Source organism: Simochromis diagramma, unplaced genomic scaffold, assembly GCF_900408965.1.
Source record: "Simochromis diagramma unplaced genomic scaffold, fSimDia1.1 OVJJ01000131.1, whole genome shotgun sequence".
Lineage (NCBI taxonomy): Eukaryota > Metazoa > Chordata > Actinopteri > Cichliformes > Cichlidae > Simochromis > Simochromis diagramma.
Genome location: NW_024387200.1, coordinates 10768087 through 10790645, shown reverse-complemented (window position 1 = coordinate 10790645; position 22559 = coordinate 10768087). Strand labels below are relative to the sequence as shown.

General features: G+C 41.4%; 1 protein-coding gene across 2 annotated transcripts in view; it reads right to left on the bottom strand.

Moving 5' to 3' along the window:
- Positions 1-21233, bottom strand: part of scube1 (signal peptide, CUB domain, EGF-like 1) — a 121606-nt gene extending 100373 nt beyond the window's left edge. The window contains exons 1-2 of one of the 2 annotated variants that reach the window (XM_040050526.1): positions 21039-21233; positions 15939-16061 (exon numbers count right to left, since the gene is read on the bottom strand). In XM_040050526.1, the coding sequence (XP_039906460.1) occupies positions 15939-16061; positions 21039-21126 (211 nt within the window). In that variant the 5' untranslated portion in view covers positions 21127-21233. The remainder of the gene's footprint in view (positions 1-15938; positions 16062-21038) is intronic. The other variant, XM_040050527.1, reaches the window with a different exon arrangement.
- Positions 21234-22559: the final 1326 nt, after the last annotated feature.

Sequence of the window (22559 nt, the reverse complement as noted above, 5' to 3'; positions counted from 1 at the left end):
TCTGACCACATGACATTCTCCCAATCCTCTGCTGTATCATCCATGTGCTCTCTGGCAAACTTCAGACGGGCCTGGACATGCACTGGCTTCAGCAGCGGAACACGTCTGGCACTGCGGGATTTGATTCCCTGCCGTTGTAGTGTGTTACTGATGGTGACCTTTGTTACTTTGGTCCCAGCTCTCTGCAGGTCATTCACCAGGTCCCCCCGTGTGGTTCTGGGATCTTTGCTCACCGTTCTCATGATCATTTTGACCCCACGGGATGAGATCTTGCGTGGAGCCCCAGATCGAGGGAGATTATCAGTGGTCTTGTATGTCTTCCATTGTCTGATGATTGCTCCCACAGTTGATTTTTTCACACCAAGCTGCTTGCCTATTGTAGATTCACTCTTCCCAGTCTGGTGCAGGTCTACAATACTTTTCCTGGTGTCCTTCGAAAGCTCTTTGGTCTTGGCCATGGCGGAGTTTGGAGTCTGACTGTTTGAGGCTGTGGACAGGTGTCTTTTATACAGATGATGAGTTCAAACAGGTGCCATTCATAATGGTAACGAGTGGGGGACAGAAAAGCTTCTTACAGAAGACGTTACAGGTCTGTGAGAGCCAGAGATTTTCCTTGTTTGAGGTGACCAAATACTTATTTTCCACCCTAATTTACGAATAAATTCTTTATAAATCCTACCATGTGGATTCATGGATTTTTTTTTCACATTCTGTCTCTCACAGTTGAAGTGTACCTCTGGTGCAAATTACTGACCTCTGTCATCATTTTAAGTGGGGGAACTTGCACAATCGGTGGCTGACTAAATACTTTTTTGCCCCACTGTATGTCTAAGGATAAAGGTTTCATTTTAGATTTCAAGTCCATCACCTTGGCCCTGCGACAGACTGGCGACCTGCCCAGGGTGTACCCCGCCTCTCACCCTATGACAGCTGGGATAGGCTCCAGCGCCCCCGCGACCCTGGAGAGGATAAGCAGAAGCGAATGGATGGATGGATGGAAGTCCATCACCTTATTTACAAACTGATTAAGAAATGTGTTAAAAGCATCATCAGCATGTAACACAGCATGTTGAGTTGTAGAAGAAACACCTTTGATAGTAGCATATAAATCCTTGGATTATTCTTATGACAATTTATGCGATTGTGGAAATAAAAGTATCTAGCCTCTTTCATGCATCATTATAAGAGTGAAGGCCGTGAGTTTGATTATTTAACCAGAGTGAGTGGGAACTGACAGCTGGATAGTTTGTAAGAAGTTAACAAGGAGCTCCACATTATCAAAAAGAAGAAAACAGTTATCGATAAAGTGGCTGCGCTAAAGACAAACTTCAGAAAAAGACTCTGAGTTACAGGAAACATTAAAGGAGACTGACTTATGGTCACTGAGAACAACTTCACTCATGTTCACACGGTCAATAGTAACGCCACGAGTGAAGACAGAGTCCAAAGTATGACTGGCAACATCACTACCCCCAGATACATGCTGAGCAAAGTTCAGAGTGCATGATGCTCAGGAACTCCTCAGTACTCTCTGATGTATGTTAAAGTTCACTTTTTACTGTTTAGTCTTTTTCTTTATAATCGTATGGGGGGCATATGTCAGACGTACGTTTTAGAAAAACCAGCACAGCTATTTACAATAAAAATTCAGAACTTGACAGTCTTGACACATTTAGAGTCTCACAAAAAATGCTTTTCCATGAACATCAGTCAAAAAACAAAGAAACTGTTTTACCAAACTAACAGATATATTATATTTTTATTTTATTGTTTTGCTTAGCCACAGAAACCCATGCTAATGCCGAGGAGGCTTGGAACTCTGCAGTTATTGCAGTCAGCACTCGGCCACCTGTGACTGCACGCGGTCAGGGATGCTGGTTTAGCTCAGTGGGTGAGCAGGTGACCATATGCTGTATGGCTGGACAGCAGTAGGCCCAGGTTTGAGTCTGACCTGCAGCCCTTTGCTGCATATGTTCCCCCGTCTATCTGCACTGTCTGTATCCATAAAAGGGCAAAAAAAGAAAAACTGTGTGCGCTGTGATTCCTAAACACTTCCTTCTGTAACGTCATTTTCTGTTTCACCAAGATGCTTAAACTGGTCTATAATATAAAATCATATATACACATTAGCGTAATTTGAGTTAGTGCTGAACCATGCTTGTCATCGTGGTAATAATCAGTGGGCTACAAGAGGCAGTGGTACAGTTCATAGAATAAACACACATACTGAGACAGTATGAAGAAATGCTAGCTAGTAGCAATGAACAATAGAAAAGTGTGCAAGTAAACAAAAGTCAAGCCACAGTCGCTTTTGTGACACTTTTGGCTCCCTGTGGGCAGCTGTGGCTCAGGTGGAAGAGCAGATTACCAGCCAATTAGAAGGTCAGTGGATCAGTCCCGGACTCCTTCGGTTGAAGCATCCTTGGGCACAGAACTCGGATTTCCCCCAATGCGTCGATTGGAATGTGAGTGTGTGTACAACTGTTAGAAAGCACTTAGGCACAGATACACACTGTATGATTGTGTGTGATTGAGTGAATGAGACTTGCAGCAGAGAGCTCTGAGTGCTCAGTTGGCACTCAAAGGTGGGATGTAAGTGCCAGTCCATTTGTCAGTTACACAACTGAATCATATGTTCAAAACAAGCTCCTTCAGTTTGCCACATTCAACAAAGAAGCATCAAAGAGACGAGCAGTCTGTGCTCATGTTTTCTGGAACAAACTATTTGAAACAATGGATGCATAACAGTCCACACAATTCAACTAATTCGTGGCAACTTTTCTGAACTTCTGCTTATTGCGTAAGCGTTAAGTGCTCATATGTTTGTTTGACAGAGAGATTAGAGGGAGGTGGGGAGCTGTGTAGAAGGAGGAGGAAGGCATCTCACTGGATCTACTTTGCCTCAAACAGTGCCACTTCCTGCCCCTGAGCTGTTGCTGACATCTGACAGCAGTGCCCCAACACTGACTCAGTGGCTGCTGCTTCCGCTCACATGCACGCATTTTCTAATTACTAGAGAAATGTTTATGCTCCACGTCTCATCAAGTGAATTAGGCGCCTTTGCTGATGGACCTACACCCCCACTCCCACACTGGAATTATATTCTGAAGGGCACAGGGAGTAAACGAGAAAGGGGGAGGATGCAGCTTTCCTTTCAGGTAGGATACTGGCCTCTGAAGGTTTCTAGTGTCTGGATTCTAAGTTGAATAATTACATGCTCTGTTTACTGAATACCAATGCTATTTTATGGCAGGAATTAATAAATAGGTAAATCAGTTTACTTTACTTCAGAATGCATTTTTCTGATAACTTTTTATTTTTACTTCCTACATTTTAGCACAAACATGTATAAATGGACGGGTTGTTATATAGTGCTCTTCTACTCTGAGCACTTAAAGCACTTACACAACTTGCCTCTTTTGCTATCTAACACTCAGATGGATGAGTATATTGCCCGAGCAACTTGGGATTAGTATCATGCCCAAAGATATTTGGTATGCAGACGGGCTGCTCCAGTGTCCATACCAAACATCAGTAACCTTGTAATGCCCTGCTTTAGCTCCTGAGCTATAGCCACCCCAGTCTGTGGGTTCTCCTCCCTACATTTTCAAAACACATTCACTACTTTAGGTTTCATTGAAATTTTAATTTCACAGCACTGCACACCTTCAAATGTCCTAAATAGAGGGAACAATAGCACATAAAAGACAGTCTTATTGGTGTATCCATCACTGTGGCATACAAAGTAATAGTTGCAGTTTTACACACGTCTCTGCAGTTTCTCTCGTCCTGTGATTCCCTCAAACTCCAATCCCCACACCATCAAAATAAAAAATACAAACAGCAAGAAATTTAAAAGAAAAAAATAAAAAGAATTAACCATAAAAAAGAAGGATGTAACACTCTCAACCCATAGCTGGACTGGCCATCGGGCATACCGGACATTTGCCCGGTGGGCCGATGGTGATTTTTCGTTTTTATGGGCCGATGATTTTTATTTATTTATTTTTTATGACAGTATAAACAATGAGAGGTGGTGGATTGGCCAGATGCTGGCCGATGTGTAAAAATAACTCAGTTGTTTGGTGGTGGCTATGGCGGAGCTTCCACAGAGGCCAGCAGGTGGATGAGGGAAAGGGGAGGCAGGAGGAGCAGAGACCCGAGGCGGCCGCCGGTCCGAGTGTTAGGTGAACTGAGCTTCAGGTAAGAAGTTATGACCTGCAGTCTATCTGGGTCAGATATAAACCAAGCCTCGCCTCTGTCAGTGCGCCCCAGGGTGGCTGTGGCAACAATGTAGCTGCCATCACCAGTGTGTGAATGTGTGTGCGAATGGGTGGATGACTGGATGTGTAAAGTGCTTTGGGGTCCTTAGGGACTAGAAAAGCGCTATACAAATACAGACCATTTACCTTTTTTTTTTTCAAGTTTAGGTTTAGTTTATTTTCGTTGTGCTGAGTTTTTACTGTCAGTTACAATAACTCGTACTGCGTACTAGCTAGCATGACAGAGTTTCTACAGCTGGGTGGGTGCTGTGATGATGTTGAACTTTATTTTGTTCATAAGGTTAGTTAGTAGAGTTTCCAACCGTCCCCTAAAAAACTGAATCGTCTCGTATTCAGAGAAAATATTACGCGTTTCGTATTGAGCTGAAAAGGAATACAGTTTATCCCGGACTTCTGCTACAATGAAAAAGACAAAAAGGTGGATTTATTCTGTGTCTTTACACTGTCAGCTGCCTCTTCTTCTCTCATTCAATCATGAAACTGATCAATGATCAGCTGATCGGCTTTTCTCTCTTGTTTATTTATCTCCCACTTTGCGCCAGAAAGAGGAAACCAGCGGATGTCGCGGTAAACAACAGCAGCACGTTTAAGCTTGATCAGCTGTTGTTAGAATTTATTTAATATTAATTTCTAGTATCAGCTGATGTTTGCTGGAGCCACAGCTGTAAAGCTGCTGGTCATGATGTCGGTTTGGATATGTGGTGAGAGGGAAACATGAAGATGAAACCAGGAGATGTCCTTACTGAATCATCAGAGCTGAACAGGTGATGGAGAAACAGGTTTACCTTTGAGGTGACATGGATGAGTTGAAGTTATGAACTGTTTCTGAGAGACAAATAACACCAGGATCCTTTTCTAAGTAGCTGACAGCTGGTAACTGTGCAGGGGCGGGTCTAGCAAAGTGTTGCCAGGGGGGCAGGTAGGGCATTAACAGGGAGAGGGGGGCACAAAGAAATACTTTCTTATTCTCATTTAAAATGTCTGGCTGTTATTAAATAATTATCTGAATCTTACAACCAAAGTTTTTATCTGATGTAAAATGTATAGAAATCATACATAAACCAACAAGACAGCGTACATCACTGTCACCACAGCGTCTGTTTTCATTCAAAAGCTTTATGGTTTTTCCTGTAATACCTGGGGGGCCAGTCTCTAGTCAAAATGCCCGGGCCGATTTTTTGTCCCAGTCCAGCCTTGTCTCAACCACAACAAAGAGTAAATTAATTAAATGTGTACTATTAAACATTAGGTCTCTCTCCTCTCAGTTCTTTTTAGTAAATACTTTAAAAATTAAACCACACATTCAGTTACTGTGCCCTACAGAAACTTGGCTACAGCAGGATAAATACGTTAGTTTAAATGAAACAATACCGCCGAGTCATACAGTCAGAATCCTTGAAACCCAGGCCAAGGAGGAGGAGTGGCAGCAATCTTTCACTCCAGCCTATTAATCAGCTAAAGACCCTGGAAAAGATCTAACTCGTTGAAAGCCTGGCTCGCTGTCATGTGGACCCTAACCAGAAAGGTCACAAACAAGTTTTAGTTCTTATCTAGCATCCTCCTGGCCTTAATCAGAATTTCTGTCTGATTTCTCAGACTTTTTAACTTAGTGCTGAGCAGAGATGGGCAGTAACGTTACTTGTAACGCGTTACTGTAATCTGATTACTTTTTTAAAGTAACGAGTAAAGTAAGGGATTACTATTGCAAAAACGGTAATTAGATTACTGTTACTTTCCCATAGGAACTCTGCGTTACTGCGTTACTAAAACCGTGATTTTTTTGCGAGAATGTCTCATGACAGTGACGTAAGCGAGTGCGCCGTTAGTGACAACAGCTGTGTGCAGATCAACAGTGGATCATATATCGATTGTGGGAGAGAGTATGAGCGTGGAAGCACTGACCTTACTTTGAGTTTGATTCCATAAAAAGTGACAAAAACATTAGTGTCCATCGTGCGTGGGAAGAAAACTTCTTTTTACAGCGAAAAAAACCCCTAAACTTCCGAGCAAGCACCGAGTAGCTACGACGTAATGGGAAACTCACAGAGAAACTCGCGGATTCTTCCACTGACCACAGCACACCTGCACCAGGGTAAACCTCCGCCTACCCCACTCCTGCTTTACAGGTGAAAATAGAGCAACAGGACCGCTAGTCTGTGACTTTATTTATTTTCTGCTGTGTTTTACTTCCATCTATTTAAAGACTGAGTGTAAACACAAAAAATATTTTATTTTATGTGCTGGAATGTGCAGAAAATAGGTTTAAATGTTAAACTAATTTCTTCAAGTCAGAGAATGTTGCAGATAATTAAATTTTTACTTGATGCATAAAGTTAAAAGATTAAAACTAATAAAACAAGTTTTAAAAAGAGACTTTTCCATTTGATTATATTTTGTATGATGGATTATGCAGAAAAAGTAGAATTGGGCTGAAAGATCTATCGCTTTATCACCTATTCAGGTTGGAAATCGTGTTTTTAAAAAGTAACTAAGTAATTAGTATAATTACTTTTGAAAATAAGTAATCAGTAAAGTAACGGGATTACTTTTTGAGGAAGTAATCAGTAATTAGTTACTGATTACTTTTTTCAAGTAACTTGACCAACACTGGTGCTGAGTTCAGATAAAAGAACAGTTGAAAAGCTTTCAGTTTATCAGAAATGCTGCAGAAGAGCACTACCTTAACAGGAGTGACCATATAAGCTTCTTTTAACTGACTCTGTGTTGAATTAAGAATTTCATTTTAAATTATTTTATTTTCATACAAAATCAGGTCCCATCGGGGTACTTCACTTTCAGACTGCAGGCTCTGTTGTGGTTCCTGGACTTTCCAACAGTAGGATGGTAGACAAAGCTCTCTGCTGTCAGGCCAATCTTTTTTTAGGTTTAGGACCAGAAAAATACATAAATAAAGAAGCTCTCACTACCACTGCTTACAGAATAGTAACCCTTAAGTTTACCCATGCTTTGATTGTAACTGTACATTCTTCAGCCATCATATTACAGTTTTTTACAGCCGCTAGGACACATTTCTCAATACTTAGGTCACTTTTGCAAAACACTTCACACAATCCTCCTAACTGACCTTCAGCTTGGCAAAGCAGTTCATTTCACATTCAAAATGCACTACAACTACCAAAACACTTTATTCAGGTCTCAAATAAACTCATTCTTCCAGAACACTAGCAAAGGTTGACAGCCGACAAACACACTTTGTCACCCACAAAACAATGACCTAAAAAACACTAACAACATGTAGCATTACACAGTGTTTTCCTTGTGTAAAACAAGGACACATCTCTGTTCATAATTTCAATATATGTTACTGGAATGAATCAGACATCATGCAGAATTCGTTAATATTTGTTTATGTATTTTTATTTTTTTGCACTAAGTAATCCCAAAATACAAGAATTTGTATACACACCATCCACTGATACACATACAATAGTAATGCTAATCTACTCGGTCTTCTCCATTTGGCCACAGGTTCTCATCCACATCACATCTTATGTCATCTAGGGCAACACACCTAGGAAATAATCTTCTGGCTGCCAGAATTGAAGGAGTTGAACAATTGAAGGAGTAACACCTGTGTAGATGTTCATCTACAATGAGAATCAGCTGTGGCTGGTTAAACTGCATTTTTAGATTTAAAATATGTTTCAATAAAATATTGCTGTTGAATTTTGCTGTCTTTTTAAGTTTTGCATTGTGTTATTGTTTTGGCCATAAGTTTAACAGTTTTGAAAACAGTATGTAAGCACATGCAAAATGTCCTGTCCGTACAAAGATTTTTGGCAGTTGTTGTGTCTGAGTGAGAAGATAATTCATGAGATTTGAGAGATGTAGTCATTGAATGCATTTTGTGCCAAAACAATGATAACTGGTCCTCAGTTTAGCCCACATAGACTTCTGTTGTGCTCACTGTGTGAGGAGTTTTGCAAACGTGACCTAAGTATTGAGAAATGTGTCCTAGCGTCTGTAAAAAACTGTAAAAACCACCTGGATTATGTATACCACACTTCTGTAGGTACTTTGTGTTACTTACATAAGTGCTGTGTGAGCCCAGCTTGTTCCTCTAAAATAGCTCGGATTCATCAGAAGACAGGCGTTTCTCCTGGTGTCGGAATTTTCCACATCTTCTAATACGGCAAACAAATGTCAATAACAGCTGGCCACAACCAGACCAACAAAACAACTTTAAGGGAATTTACCACCAGGCCCAAAACAAACAGTACAGTTAGCAACAAGCCTGTGAAGACAGTCATTAGTGGAAGCCAAACAGACCCACAACCTCGGTCACACAAGCCTAGTGCCTGACAACCTCCGATGGCTAGAGGAAAATGTATAATGTGGTGTCTGGCTGTCGCCTGGGGAAATCAGCAAATCAGCAACGAGAGTGCTGCCCCCAAAAACCTCATGTGATTGTTTTGGTCACTCACAGACTGCTGCAGTCACTTCTCTACAAACACAATTTACTCTCCAAGTTGTAGTGAATCTTCACAACCTCACACAACACGCGAGAGCATTTTCATCTTCAAAGTAAACATTTGTCTTCCAAGTAAAAGTTGTGTAACACAAAACACACATTTCAAAGGCACAACTCTTCCTTTAAAGTCACAGAGTCACCGTTAGCGTCACACAGTTCCATTGTTTGTTTGCAAGTAGCTGGCAGATAAGTCAGCGTGATATATGCAAACTTATGGTTCGTGTCACGTGTTTTATCACAGCTTGCTTATTGTAAGTCTGAATCTTCTTTTAGACTTCTACTTCCCAGGTGAGGACCAAAAACAAAGAGGCATGAATGTATTACAACAGTATAGCGAGCAATCATGTAGTAAACTGCGACATCCCAAACAGTTACCAGTTACCATATCATATGGAGGATGTATTTAGTGGACATCTGATTGACAACTGCTCTAAAACCAACTAAAGTCTTTACCACTACATACTGATTTAGGTTTTCATCCCCCCAAAATGAATGCGAGCTTATCCATGAGTCTGGGTGACAGGGAAAATGAAACATAAAGTTTGTACTTTGTTTGGAAACCATAACATGTCACAGTCTATCGCTCAGGCTGAGACTGTGGTTGGATACAGAGCCACAAAGCAGCTGTGTGGTTGCCAAGTCAAGACCGCTTATGTCATCAGGGCTTTGTCTTTCAACTCTGTATAGAGTGAGATGGACTGAAGGCTAAGGCTGGTAACAGTCTGTGTGGCATTTCTTTCCTCCTTCTGCACTTTTTCTGAGTGGCATTACTAATTGCCAAGAAGCAGGCTGTAGATGTTGCCTTAAGGCCTCGTTATCTATATATAACACTGGAGCCTTGGTGAATCTGACCTGCTCCACTCAGAGTGTGCAAGGAAGTGTCAGAAAGACAGACAAGCGAGAGCGGGAGGTGCAGCAACACACTCAGCGATGGGTGGGATGGATTTCTGTGAGTGTGTGAGCTGAGTTATATCATCTATGTGTGTCTGTAGGTAGCCAGTGAGGAGAGCGGCTGACTGATGACGGAGGTGCAGACACCAGGCAGACAATGGCCTAGTATCTCTCTGCCATTTCGTCTTCATGCCCTCCCACCTGCTCTGTCTCCCTCATCATCCATTCCTCCCATGAGATGCACTTTTTCTCTCTTTCTCTGGCTTTGTTAAGCAGGTTGGGTGTTCGTCATTACCGCGTCAAGCTTCTCCTCGTGTCATTTTGGGATTTATTTCTTAGAGCAGAAGAATGTGGTTAGAATTAGGCTTAACCTAAAGGTACGTGACAGGGTGGTGTAGGTTTTGAAACAGGCAACGATGCAAGGCAGCTGTCACTTACTCCAATAGTCAAATGTGCACATTGTTTACCGAGATCTCAATATGCGCTGTTGTTACGTGTACAACAGAAACCTCCTGGCAACTAGGAAAAACCAGTTACCCTGTAAGTGACAAGTGTCGGGTAACCACAGGGGTGGCTTTGCAGACAACCCACAGCTCTGCAGCAGCCAGGTCACTCACTCCCTGGATCATCACATGCTGAAATGGAGCTAACCTTTCCATAAAAGATGAAGGAATGGTGCATGATATAAAACAAAGAAATAACAGGCATCTTTGTCATTTGAGGAGGGTTCTTTTGAATTGGAATACCTTCACTAATCTTGTGGAGTTTCTCTTCCCTGAACTATGAAATCCAAGTTTCTTTTATTCCCAGTGCTCCTGCTTTTAAACACCGGGAATGTTTTCAGTTTCAGCTTGGGAAACCTGTGCACAATACTACTACGTTTTGCGGCTCTGGCCCCGTTCTGCATATGCACACACTCACACAAGCACATGTTACGCAGGCTCGAGCAGCTCGCCCCACATACTCTTCATTTTACAGCACAGGGATAAAAGTTCACATTTTTCCATAACAAGCTAACTGTATCAGCTAATGGAAAAGTCTACAGACAGGGCAACATTCATAATCACTATATCAAATTTCCGTGGCGAGCGTTGTCAGCACACTCGTTTTAGACAATCACTCTAGTGGGGGCACAGTACTGATGGGAGGAGAATTCAAGTTAGGAGATAATAAGAGAGCATCCGTGTGTGTAGGATTTGAACCTTGTGAAGATAAATATGGCCTGGAAATGCTCATTTCTAGTGCAACATGTCGCGAAGGTAGACTGAGCACACAGATCATCTCCCGTGGTCACCAGAGCTCGAGTCCCAGCCATGACAAAAGCACAAGAGAGTGAGAGGTTTCTAATGGAGCTGCACAGGCCAACTCCCTCTGGAACCTCGAAATTGCGTTGTAGTTATGTCATCATCAACATAATCTATGGCTTTGTTGTTTCTTTACATGTATTGACACTGATTTTCAATATTTAGCTGAACCTTTGGCCATACAAACTCTTTCAACCTTGAATATGAGCCAGACCTTCAAGATTTTGCAATTGTTTTGGTGTGAAAAACCAAATCAGTCTACATTGTTGCTTTCTTTGGACACTTGTTTATTGCTTGACAAACTTTCTCAAAACTAAAGAATTTTCCAGTAAAATATCTGCAGGTGTTTTTTTATCAAGAAACATCAAAGTTCTCAAGAACTTTGGACGTGAGGTCAAGCTCGATGTGTTCGCAGCACAGATGTCAGATCCTCATCCAGGTGTTTTGATGGTAGAGAAAGCACAAAAAAGGTTCTCTACCATCTAATGCAAATGTGACATGTTGCTTCTTACTTATGTCCAGAAAAGTAAAGCTGATAGTTTACTTTAAAAGACGATGCCATGCGGAGCCACACTGTCAGGAGAGACATACCAAGCAAATGCTCGGAGAACTCCGCGGCCCCTTACATTGATCCACAACTGTCATGAAGTTTATAGACACGAAGGACAAACATGCTGGGCTACCACATGCTGCCAGAAAAGCTTCAGTGTACCTTGGCATTTGTTCTCCAACCATCTTGAACTCTGCTACAGGAACAAAACACAATTCTTTCATTACGATCTCACGCCATCGTTTGGTGTTCAGAGTGCATCAGTGTAAAATCTCCCCTGTGAGATCCAACCCATCAAAAAATATCCAGAACATTCTGATGTTTATTAACCCTTACAACAAGATCCACAAACATTTTTTCGCTATATCATGTTGTGTATGACATATTTATTATATTGTTAATATATATTTATTATATATTTTTATATCGCATTTGATACTTTGGGCATTTTTGGCAACTTTTCTTAACAACGTTAATTTTAGGCAAAAAAGTTTTGTCCATAACATTTTGAAATTATGGCAAGTATTGATCATGTTGCTGAGATAGAGGTCTATCATATATGATACAAAGGGCATTATAGAGTTAAACTACTGTAAAGCCAGTAGCATATGATTCACACTCATTCAGCTAAAGGAGAATGATGCTTCCTTCCAATGGGGCAAGAAAAACCATGCGAGCAAAACGCCCCTGTACAGAATGAGAGCTCATTGCTTAGAGGTTAAAGTTTCAGGTTCTTCAGTGTTTTCTGTGTGAGTTACAAAATGCTGCTGGTGACTTTGCTGAGGAGGTCAGTTTTGTCTTATAGTATATCAAGACATGAAGTGGATAACGAAAGCACTCCCTGATGCAGACATAGCACACTGCTGTGTTGCAATAACAGCTAATGAACAACTTCAGGAACTCAGAATTTGGCTTAATTTTCTTTGCATTGGACTTACTGTCTGTAGTAATTCAATGCAATGGAGAGGTGTTTACCAGCAAAGCAGACGTGTTAAAGAGCTCAGCCACTCTGCAACAACAAAGCCTGCATCACAGCAACATTTCAGTAGTTGCCAATTATATTTCAATCTGTTTACTGGAGTTAACATCAGAAAACGGTAGTTATGCACAGAAAACATACTAATAAAATCACTTGGGCAAACACTGACACTGTGGTTGCATGCAGTCTTATTGGTCATTGCTGATGTCACCATCACGCCCTCCATCACCCCACATCCTCCTTACGTTGTGCTAAGATGTTTATTAGTTTGATTTGGTCAGATCCACCCCATGACCATTACCTCCAGTTTCAAAAAGCAAAGATGGAAGTCTTCAGAAATCAGACTTGACACTATACACATACGTCTTTTGTGCCAGTGCTTCTACAGCATCGCCCTTACTTTCAGTACAGGCCACGGTTTATTTGGTTCTTAAGACGTGTCTATTTACAAAGCATGAAGAGTGCATCTGGAAGTGTGAAACACAGGTGCTCTGGACCTGGGAAAGATGACAAATGAGAGCAGCAGTCTGGGCTATCATAAATTTCTCGGTCAATGCACTTTTAAGAAATGGGGAGTAAAATGTCTCTTATAAGCACTTCTTTTGACACAGTTTTTCATGATCCTCTGAATGTTTCACTACACTGCTGAGTGATCATCCACTGATATGGAGTGATGCTGATAATAAAGACACAGAGATGACCTTAGAGCTGCGGAGAGCAAGCACAGAGACTCTGCTGCTTCCAGGTGCTTCCAGGAATAGCAGAGCCACTAATGGCGCTGGCCAGCAAAGTGGGCTGTAATGCCTGTTGATGGAAAACACAGCCGGCCAATTACAGCGACCATATCTAATCACCAGGGTCAAGGGTCAACTCCCATCCACCATCTGTCTTCATTTGGCGTCTCTGTCATGAGCTGTTGCTTCATTGCCAGTGAAGAGTTTAAAAGACCTGAATGTACAGTCATGAGGCAAAGGGAGGACAGTGCATGACACGTACACAGTGAACAGTGATGTCCTAGCTGACATTCAAGGTCCATCCATAGTGCACTTCACAAACATGCTCACACTGATTCAAAGGTATCTGTGGCTGATGGGACAGATCTGCTCAGACAGCAACATTATGGGAGGGAAATCATAACCTTGAAAAGTCTGGAGCCTCCTGCCGTCTCCTCTCAGAGGAGAGAGAGAAGCTGTTGTCATTCAGCACACATGGTTTAGAAAGACTGAGTGTCAAGTGTAATAAATCACCCTGTCTATGCAAACAGAAACAGAGACAGATCCGCGTGTATTCTGAGACATTAGTGTGCACAGTCAGTAATTATGCATGTCTAAAGGGTCAGTTCATCCAAAAATGACATCATTGTGAGATAAGAGCACATGCTGATAGTAGAGAAGAGAGTTCATGGAAAGATCAAATGGCAAGTTGTTGTTGTTGTTGTGCTTTAAACTCACTGTAAAAAGTGGAAGATGTTCTACTGACAGTAGATGTTGTAGCATTTTATTTTAAAAAGTTAAGCTAGCTCTTGTGGATTAATAATAATTCTCCTCTATATGTACTGCATCACATCCTGTCTGGGAACTGTTGGATTTGAACTAAATATTAAAGTTTCTATTTGAAGTTTGAAAAACCCCACAAAGCCAGAAAGACAAAGAGTTTCTCCAACTAGAGATTAGAGGGGTTTTCCATAGCATTCCTTGGATGCATTATTTTTTTCAGTCAGTCACTTCTCACTGGAATTTCACATAATGTTAGCTAGCTAGTAGCTCACAGAGCTAGCAGGCGTCTAACAAGAGAAGTTAAAAAAGAAAAGAAAATTGAAAACACAAAGACTGGACCGATGTTACAGAACAACTGCCTATTGAAAACCCATGAAAAATTCCCACACTGAGGACCTGAATGAAAAAGCTGCAATTTAGCTTGAACAAGCTGATTAGACCTGGTTTACATAATCTAGTTAAAGTAGCTATCCAACTCAGTGAGTTACAGATCAGCCACAGCGATCCTGTCATGTTCCTAGACTCTAGTTCTGATTGGTGAATTATCATTGCTGTTGGGAATGATGACTATTTCATAGTCATTTATTATAACCAGATCTGAGGCAATAAAACAGGAAATATAAATATACTTAAATTAAACCAGTGTGGGAAAGATTAGATGATCACAGTGGTCGTGTGAGCACGTTTAAATAAATGTGTGACAGCCTAGACCTAACAGAGGGTGAGAGGTGGAGAAAGTGTATCTGTGCAGTCGGCTGTGGCTCCAGCTGTGGTGTGCTTTCAGGCAGGAGTGGAGGTGTGAGCGCACAGCCGGGTGCCGCCCCCTTCTCACCCCGACACCCTCAATAAGTCGCTTTCTCTCCGTTAATTAGGAGAACCCTGTGGGTGTGGGGTGTGGGGGTTGTGAAACAGCTGTCCATCCTGCGGTTGCATCAGAGGCCCAGTTCATGCACTCACATCTAAGCAAATTCACAATAATTATGATGAACATCACCTATCCTTCATGTGAGGAGAGCATACTCTGATACAACAGTCAAAAAGTCAGAAGCAACCAAGTATTTTAGTCTTCTTTCAAAGACTTTCAAAGATTTGCTGTGCTATTAGAAAAGTTTGTACACTGTCATCATTGTCATAGTCCCTCTGTGATCAGCGTAGAATGAACCTGTCCCCTCCTGCTGCAGGTTAGTGCCACACTTCTGCTCTCAGCAGATCTCCAAAGCAGAAGACAATGGAGTTGTTATACATCTTACAGCAAGGCAACGTCTTTGACAAATCAGTGGAATAGCCTCAAACACTTTCACAATGGAAACCTGCTACCCAGTTAGCTGTAACTGACTTTAAAAATAAAGTTATAAAATTATAAAATGGAAAATTGTCATTCTTGAAAACAAAAAAGTAAAATGAATCACCAAATTTGCTCGAAGAACTGTTAATAACCTAACAACCTGCCCAAGCGAGTCTCTGTGTGAGAAACACCAGACTGGCTGCATTGTACACCTTTGTATAAGAGTCATAGTTCAATTAGCACCGCCTGTCAGATGCTCATATAGTATTAGAAACCACCATGCACCACCACCCCCACACCTTTTAGATATCAAATAGCGGCCATTATTCAAACCAAGTGTTTTACTCTTCCTTCAAAGACGTGTTACTGCTAGAAAAGTTTGTTTTTAGGTTGTGATCCAACGCTATCAACGTCTCCATGAAGAGGTTGTTTCAAGCTATTGCTAGATCTGCCAGGCATCTTGTTTAAAGCATACTAAGGACTTAAAGCTATTTGTCTCAACCTATTGCTTCTGGATGTGCTCTCACTCTCAAAGAGGAGTAACATGAAGATGTGCTTTGCGTTCATATTCTATAACAACTGGTACATTCCTGCGTAAATCCCAGCCATTACTGATTGTGCTTTCACTGGGATGAACCGAAGGAGACGTAGCACTCACCCTCGCACTGTTTTCCATCTCCCTTGTATCCAGGCTTGCAGATGCAGTTGTAGGATTTGGCTGTGTTCTGGCAGAGGGCGTCGATGTGGCAGTCGTCTGAGTCCTCTGCGCACTCATCTACATCTGCACAAACACAAAACATCAGCACCTAATTAGACGCGAGTCCCTGGATCAATGAACTCCACGGTGTTGCATGTGATAACTGATATATTGTTGTGATGTGATGTCATCACTTTACACATGTGAGCTAACTTAACAATTACAGAAGGTTTTTGTATTTCCTTTGTTTGTTTGTTTGTTTGTTTGTTTGTTTGTTTGTTTGTTTGTTTGATTGTTTGTTTGTTTGATTGATTGTTTGTTTGTTTGATTGTTTGTTTTGCCTGTCCCGTTTGGTTCTTTAGCCGTCAGAATTGTTGTCTGAAGGCCAACAAAGATACCCGACAGATTTACTTTATCAATCATCATCATGATATTGATATGATAGTGGTTAAGAGAGTCATTGAGGCTATTATAAAACCGTTTACATACATCTGTAATTTATCATTTCAAACTGGTCGATTTCCAGACAGAATGAAAATAGCAATAACTATAAAACCACATTACATTCCCTTTTTACTCTTCAAAAAAAAGCAATTCGAATCATCCACAATGCAGGTTATAGGGAACATACAAACTCCCTATTTTTACAGTCTGAAATATTGAAAATTGGCGATCTAGTGAAATTCCAAACAGCATAAATTCTATTCAAAGCAAAAAATAAAGAACTGCCAGGTAATATTCAGAGTATGTTTTTTTTGAAAGAAGGAAGTTATAATTTAAGGGGTTTTTGTAACTTCAAAACAATGAAGGTCCGTACTACAAGAAAGAGCTTTTGTGTTTCTGTGCATGGAGTGAAACTATGGAACAGTCTGAATATGGAATTAAAGCAACGTCCAAACATAAAACTGTTCAAAAAGAGTTATAAAAATATGATCTTCTCGAACTATAAAGAAAAGGAAAATATTTAAATTAAGTGAATGTCTCTATTTAAAAAAAAAAAAAAATTCATGATGTGATATTATAGGATATAGTATATCAGAAATCTGTTCACTATTTTTATTACAAATGATATCAGTAAGGAAGCTGACTAAATATTAACTGATAATTTATGGCAAAGGGGTGGGGTTAAATAAGTGTATACTTCTTCCCTTTCAACATGTAAATTAATCAGAACGGTTTTTTGTATGTAATTTGTATAGTACTTTTTTTCTCTCTTATTTTCTTTTCTAAATGTACTTGTATATTGTTCACATGTTGAAATAAATTACCAATCAATCAATCAATCAAATGGATCATCATCATGCCGTATCGGTCCATTTGATCGACCATTGTTGTTGTTATTTATTTTATTTTCAGTTGTTACAGACGGGACAGACATGGCTGTGGGACAGGAAAGGGAGAAAGAAAGAAAAAGAGAGGGGAAGAGGGACAGTGAGAAAGGACACTTAAAAAGAGAAAGAAAAAAACCTGTTGAGAGAAAAAAAAAGAAAACAAGCAAAAAAAGAGAGCAACATAATAAACACAACACCATCGCATTAATCTAGCTAAGTGTGAATAACAGTAAATACTAAATATTGAAAGTTGTTGTGCAGCACGCAGGATCGACAGCACACAATTTACTTTGAGGTAGCAGCCAGGTTTGTGTTAGTTTGTGTCTGTGAACAGTGAACACCCAATGAGCAAGTGGTCATTGCTGCACTTTACCGAGACAGGAGCGTCCTTTGGTGACAACACATATATACAGAACAGATTCAGAAAAGGATGCTTTGGCTTGTTTAATTACAAAGTTTGCCCAGCAGGGGGCTCTGACTGTATTGTTCTCAGCACTGTCTGCAGTACATGTAGCAGAGTACATGTCAGAGAGCCCAGAGATAATAAAATCATTTGAGAAATAAATTGCTAAAGTTATTTAAATATAAACCAGTTGTTATGAACACGTAGTGTGCATCAGTTTGATAGTAATATTCCCACTGACACATTTGGGTTCTTCATATTCTTCTCTCAAACAAGCAGTGACTGCTGTTAAATATGAACAATAAGAGAATTGATGAGTGAAACTAGCTACTCTGTGCGATGTGTCGTCCAGTCACGTGAACACAGAGTGGCCAAGCGTGGAAACAGGTTGAGGTTCAAGCACCCACTGATATCTCTGATGAAACACACTGATTTAATACTGTAACAGTGTAACAATGTTCCAGCACTCAACTTCCACATTTCCACACAGTCTGTGAACTTCATTTAAGGAATGCTTTCCATTCTTGGTCTAAGCAACAAAACTTAAAACTGCAACAAGTGAAAGTCCTTCATTTATAATTTTACCAATGTGGAAGTTTCATCATGAAAAAATGAATTAAAGTATTAAAGTTCTCTATGTAGAAAAGCACTTTAATGACATTATTTTCACTCATACATTACTGTCAGGATTCAGCTGTTAGTTTTTTATACTTCATATCTAACTGCATGTATCTGCTCACTAAGATTGCTTTGGTTTATCTGGGCCCAGATTGTCTGTGCAGAGGTGCTACGAGCTCAGTGAGCTGTTCTAGGGGAATACTCGTCTCGTGACTTCCAGGATGGGGTTTTACCCTGATGCGTTGTTGCAATGATAATCCTGCTCAGCATGAGAGGAAACGTCATTTGTTGTATGAGTTCAGGAACCAGTGGTGCAAAGCTAACAATTGAACACCTCTAATTTAAAAAAAAAACCTGCCTAGATGCACCACTGGTTGGTCTCAGATAGCCGGACTCAGCTGCTGAAGGAGAGCTGTTCATGACTGGGCTTGGGGAGAGCTCGATGAACCTGATTCTATGTTAAGGTCTTGTTGAAAGTCATTCCTTGATGAGGCAGCTCATGCGGTAGAGTGGGTGGTCTACCAACTGGAAGGCTGGTGAATCGATCCCCAGCTCCTCTAGTTGAGGTGTCCTTGGCAAAAGACAGAGTCCACAGTTGCCTGCGATCCATATATGTGCATGTAGGATATATGTGTGCATGATTGGGTGAATGAAATGTGTAGTAGGGAGTGCCCAGCTTGAGTAGAAAGGTGCTATAAAGATGCTATATAAGTACCAGTCCATTTACCATTTACCCTGACAACCAGGAGACATGATCTCTCCTGCTTATCCTGTGTCTGCTCCAAGGTCTCCTCACCAACAGCTCACCTTAAACTCCAGCAGGCATCCTAATCAGATGCCCCGACCAATGTTGAGGACATATGTAACTCAAACTTCTACTTAAAAACCCGGGTAACTGTACTCAGGCTCTATTCTGGCACAGCTTGTATTGTATAGAGGTCACGAACTCGAGAAAATATTGTGAGAACCATCAAATTAATAAAAGCAAATGAAAGACGAGTAATTACTCGTCCATCATGTCAGACATTTGTGTTATTAGACACACTTTTGTTAGACAATAAGAAAAGTGAAAACAGTTTGAGATATTATAACCCAGACTATTCTGTTCGATGGATCAAAGTGTGAGAGAAAAGATTGTAAAGCTCCAGGTTAAACCCATGGTTCGACCAGCTGTCTATAAATGATTTGAATAAAATGATGTGTGCTGCTTTATTCAGCTTTAATGTGACTAATTTGGCTCTTTTGCTGTTTTAAATCATTCATTTTACCTTTTTGTTTTGCTTGAGAGTGTGACAGTGAAGGAGAGCTCTCCCGTCATGGTGCAGCTGCAGATGACATGCAGGGAGCAAAGGGCTTAACAGCTCTTCAATTGATCAAGTTATTGATAGAGGAGCTGGTCACATCTGGGCCTCAATCCAAGGGCAAAGGGCCAGCTTATTACAGAGGGAATAAACACACACACACATTCACACAAGGGGGGGACTCACAAACACAGACACAGAGATTTGTTGGATCCTACTGTCAGATCCTTCACCATCTCCACAGAGCTGCTTTCCTCGTCCTCCGCTTCCACCAGAATACAAAAGGCCAAGGTGTAGGCTAGCTACAGGCGATGAATACACCTTAAAAGGAATTTTCCAATAAATAATTTCCCAATGGAAAGAAAAAAAAGTTTGGACCTAATTTGTGTAGAAGTGAGAAAGAGAAAACTAAAAAGTGGTCTGAGGGTTTCAGCTCCAAGTTGTAGCGTTTTATTTTATTAGATCATTGGAGGGGGGCATTTTAGGAGTTTGTCTGCGCTGCCTGCATCGTGGTTCGCTGTCTCAATAACCTCACCCTGTTCCCAGAGGTGAGAGTCTTAACAATATGCTGCTGCTACTACAGGCTCGTTATTGGCGCCTGCTGCCTGCCTGTTCCTCCTGGGACTTTTGAAGGTCCTCCTGTCACCTTCACCAACCCTCCTCACCCCACATTTACACACACACACACACACACACACACACACACGCACGCACGCACGCACGCACACACCTTCCTCCTCGTCCCCTCCTCCAGCTCTGGAAAGCCGGAGACGAGATGCTACGTTTCGTTAAATGACTTGCGCCGTCTCACCCCCTGAGTAAAATCCTGAAAACAGGCAGCGCTCTCACTCCAAATCAAAGCAAACGAGAGCCCAGACCATAGATCAAGCTGTGGTTTCCGACTGAAACTGACCTTTGCGCGCAGGAAACAGAAGTTCCGGTGAAGTCTGGGAGACCACTAAACCCAATTGCGCGTCACAAATGCCGCACAGAGGGAAAACGGTGATGTAAAGCAGAGGTCCTGCCAAAGTGGTGTCACTTAGCTTAATAGATCAAGTATGCTTTTATGAAACGCCCAAGTTAAATTCACACCGAGCGAAAATAGTGCGCAATCGCGAGTTTTCAGTGCCATGAAGTGTAGTTTTTGCATCAACACAGCGCTGTTATATCACATGAAAACAAGTGCCATGTAATGTCATTGCTGTATTAATACACAATGCGATTGTAATTAAAAGGTAAGTTTAAAGACGTCGGGATATTTGAAAGATTGTTTTAAAGTCTCCAGCGACAATATTCCAAGTAGGTTTTCACTCATCATTTCCTTATCGGAGCCGGCAAGACAGAAGCCACCACAAAAGTACTAATGGTTGACAATAAAGCAAGACAGAGAGGAAAGGGGAGCGCTTACCTGCCAGTCCGGCATTCCCCATCACCCCGCAAGTATTTATGAGGAGGATGAACAAACAAAAGTCCCGAGAAAAACAAGCGCTCCCCATGCTGACAGACGGTGTGAGGATTCAGCACGGCTTTTCTGGGGGTTTGGACTGGACTGAGTGGTGTGTGTGTGTGTGTGTGTGTGTGTGTGTGTGTGTGTGTGTGTGTGTGTGTGTGTGTGTGTGTGTGTGTGTGTGTGTGTGTGTGTGTGTGACAGGAGAGGAGGAGGACCGCTTTCAGTGGACTGGCAGTGCAAGAGAAGAGAGGGGGGGGGGGGGAGACGGGGAGGGGTGGTGGTGGGGGGGATCCTAGCTTTCTGATTGGCCGGTGTATGCCGGTAAGAACGAGAGAGAGAGAGTGGGCGACTACAGGGTGGCTACGACAACGTGATGGAGGTACTCGGGTTCTTTTCAAGCTCAAAGCTCTCCGATAAAAACATCATTGTGAAAAATGACCAAAAAGGCCGGCGACCCCCAAGACATCCCAGGAGCTGATTTTTTTATTTTGAAGTATTTATTTAAGTTTTCCTGTGTGAAATCACTTGTATAGTAACCTCTCCAGATCTCTTTAGATGAATAAAACAGTAACGCATTAGCGTGGATATAGCCTGAGGCTATGGAGAGGGAAAGGTACTTTTTGATCAGAACCCACGCACATGACATATAACAAATACCGATGCCAAAAGTCAAACGCGCTGTGAGCCACTAAAAGCTTTCAGAGAGTCCTGCCAGCGCGCATGCAGCGATTTTCTTTGAGCAATCCTAATGTTTCCATAGAAAAAGGAGGTTATGAGTAAGAACAATCTATTTAAATGTGTACAAATATTACTGGGTTCAGTAGAAGCAGCATAAATCTTTGTTTTAAAAATGCACGTCAGACTGCGTTTCTTGCTTGGGTCAGATACATAGACTGTATATAAAAGATGAACACAGTCACTCACTGGTCTGTGATATTTTTAAAAATCACTACACTATTGTTTGCTCTTTGCCATGACAGGGTCGTGAGCAGAGGCTCAGAGCCCCCCCCCCCCGACTATTGAATTATTTGTGTGCAGTGATTTTAGCGAGAATGCAGGCTTACGCAGCTTCCTCATTAATCTTTCAGACATCTTTTACATACAGCCAAGACCTCTGCCTGGATCCAGATCTTTGAATCCATCCACCCTCTAGCGGCTGATGACAGAAAACAAAATTCCATCCTCCTAGAAACTAGCTGTCACGCTGAAGCACTTTCTGATTTCTGGTCGGTACGAGATCGGTGGAAGTGTTTGCTGGTCACATGGTTTCAGAACAAACCAGATCAAGAACTTGGTGTAAGGTGTGGTGAAGTTTAATGTGTTCATTTTTATTTTTAAGGGCTTTATTGGCATGGATGTTTAAATAAACAAATATCCAGAACATACAATAAACAGTAACAGCAATATAAATCTTTTCCTTCTTCTTCTCTTGGCAGCTCCCTTTGTTTTCAGCCGATCACCTGCCTCCATCTCACCCTC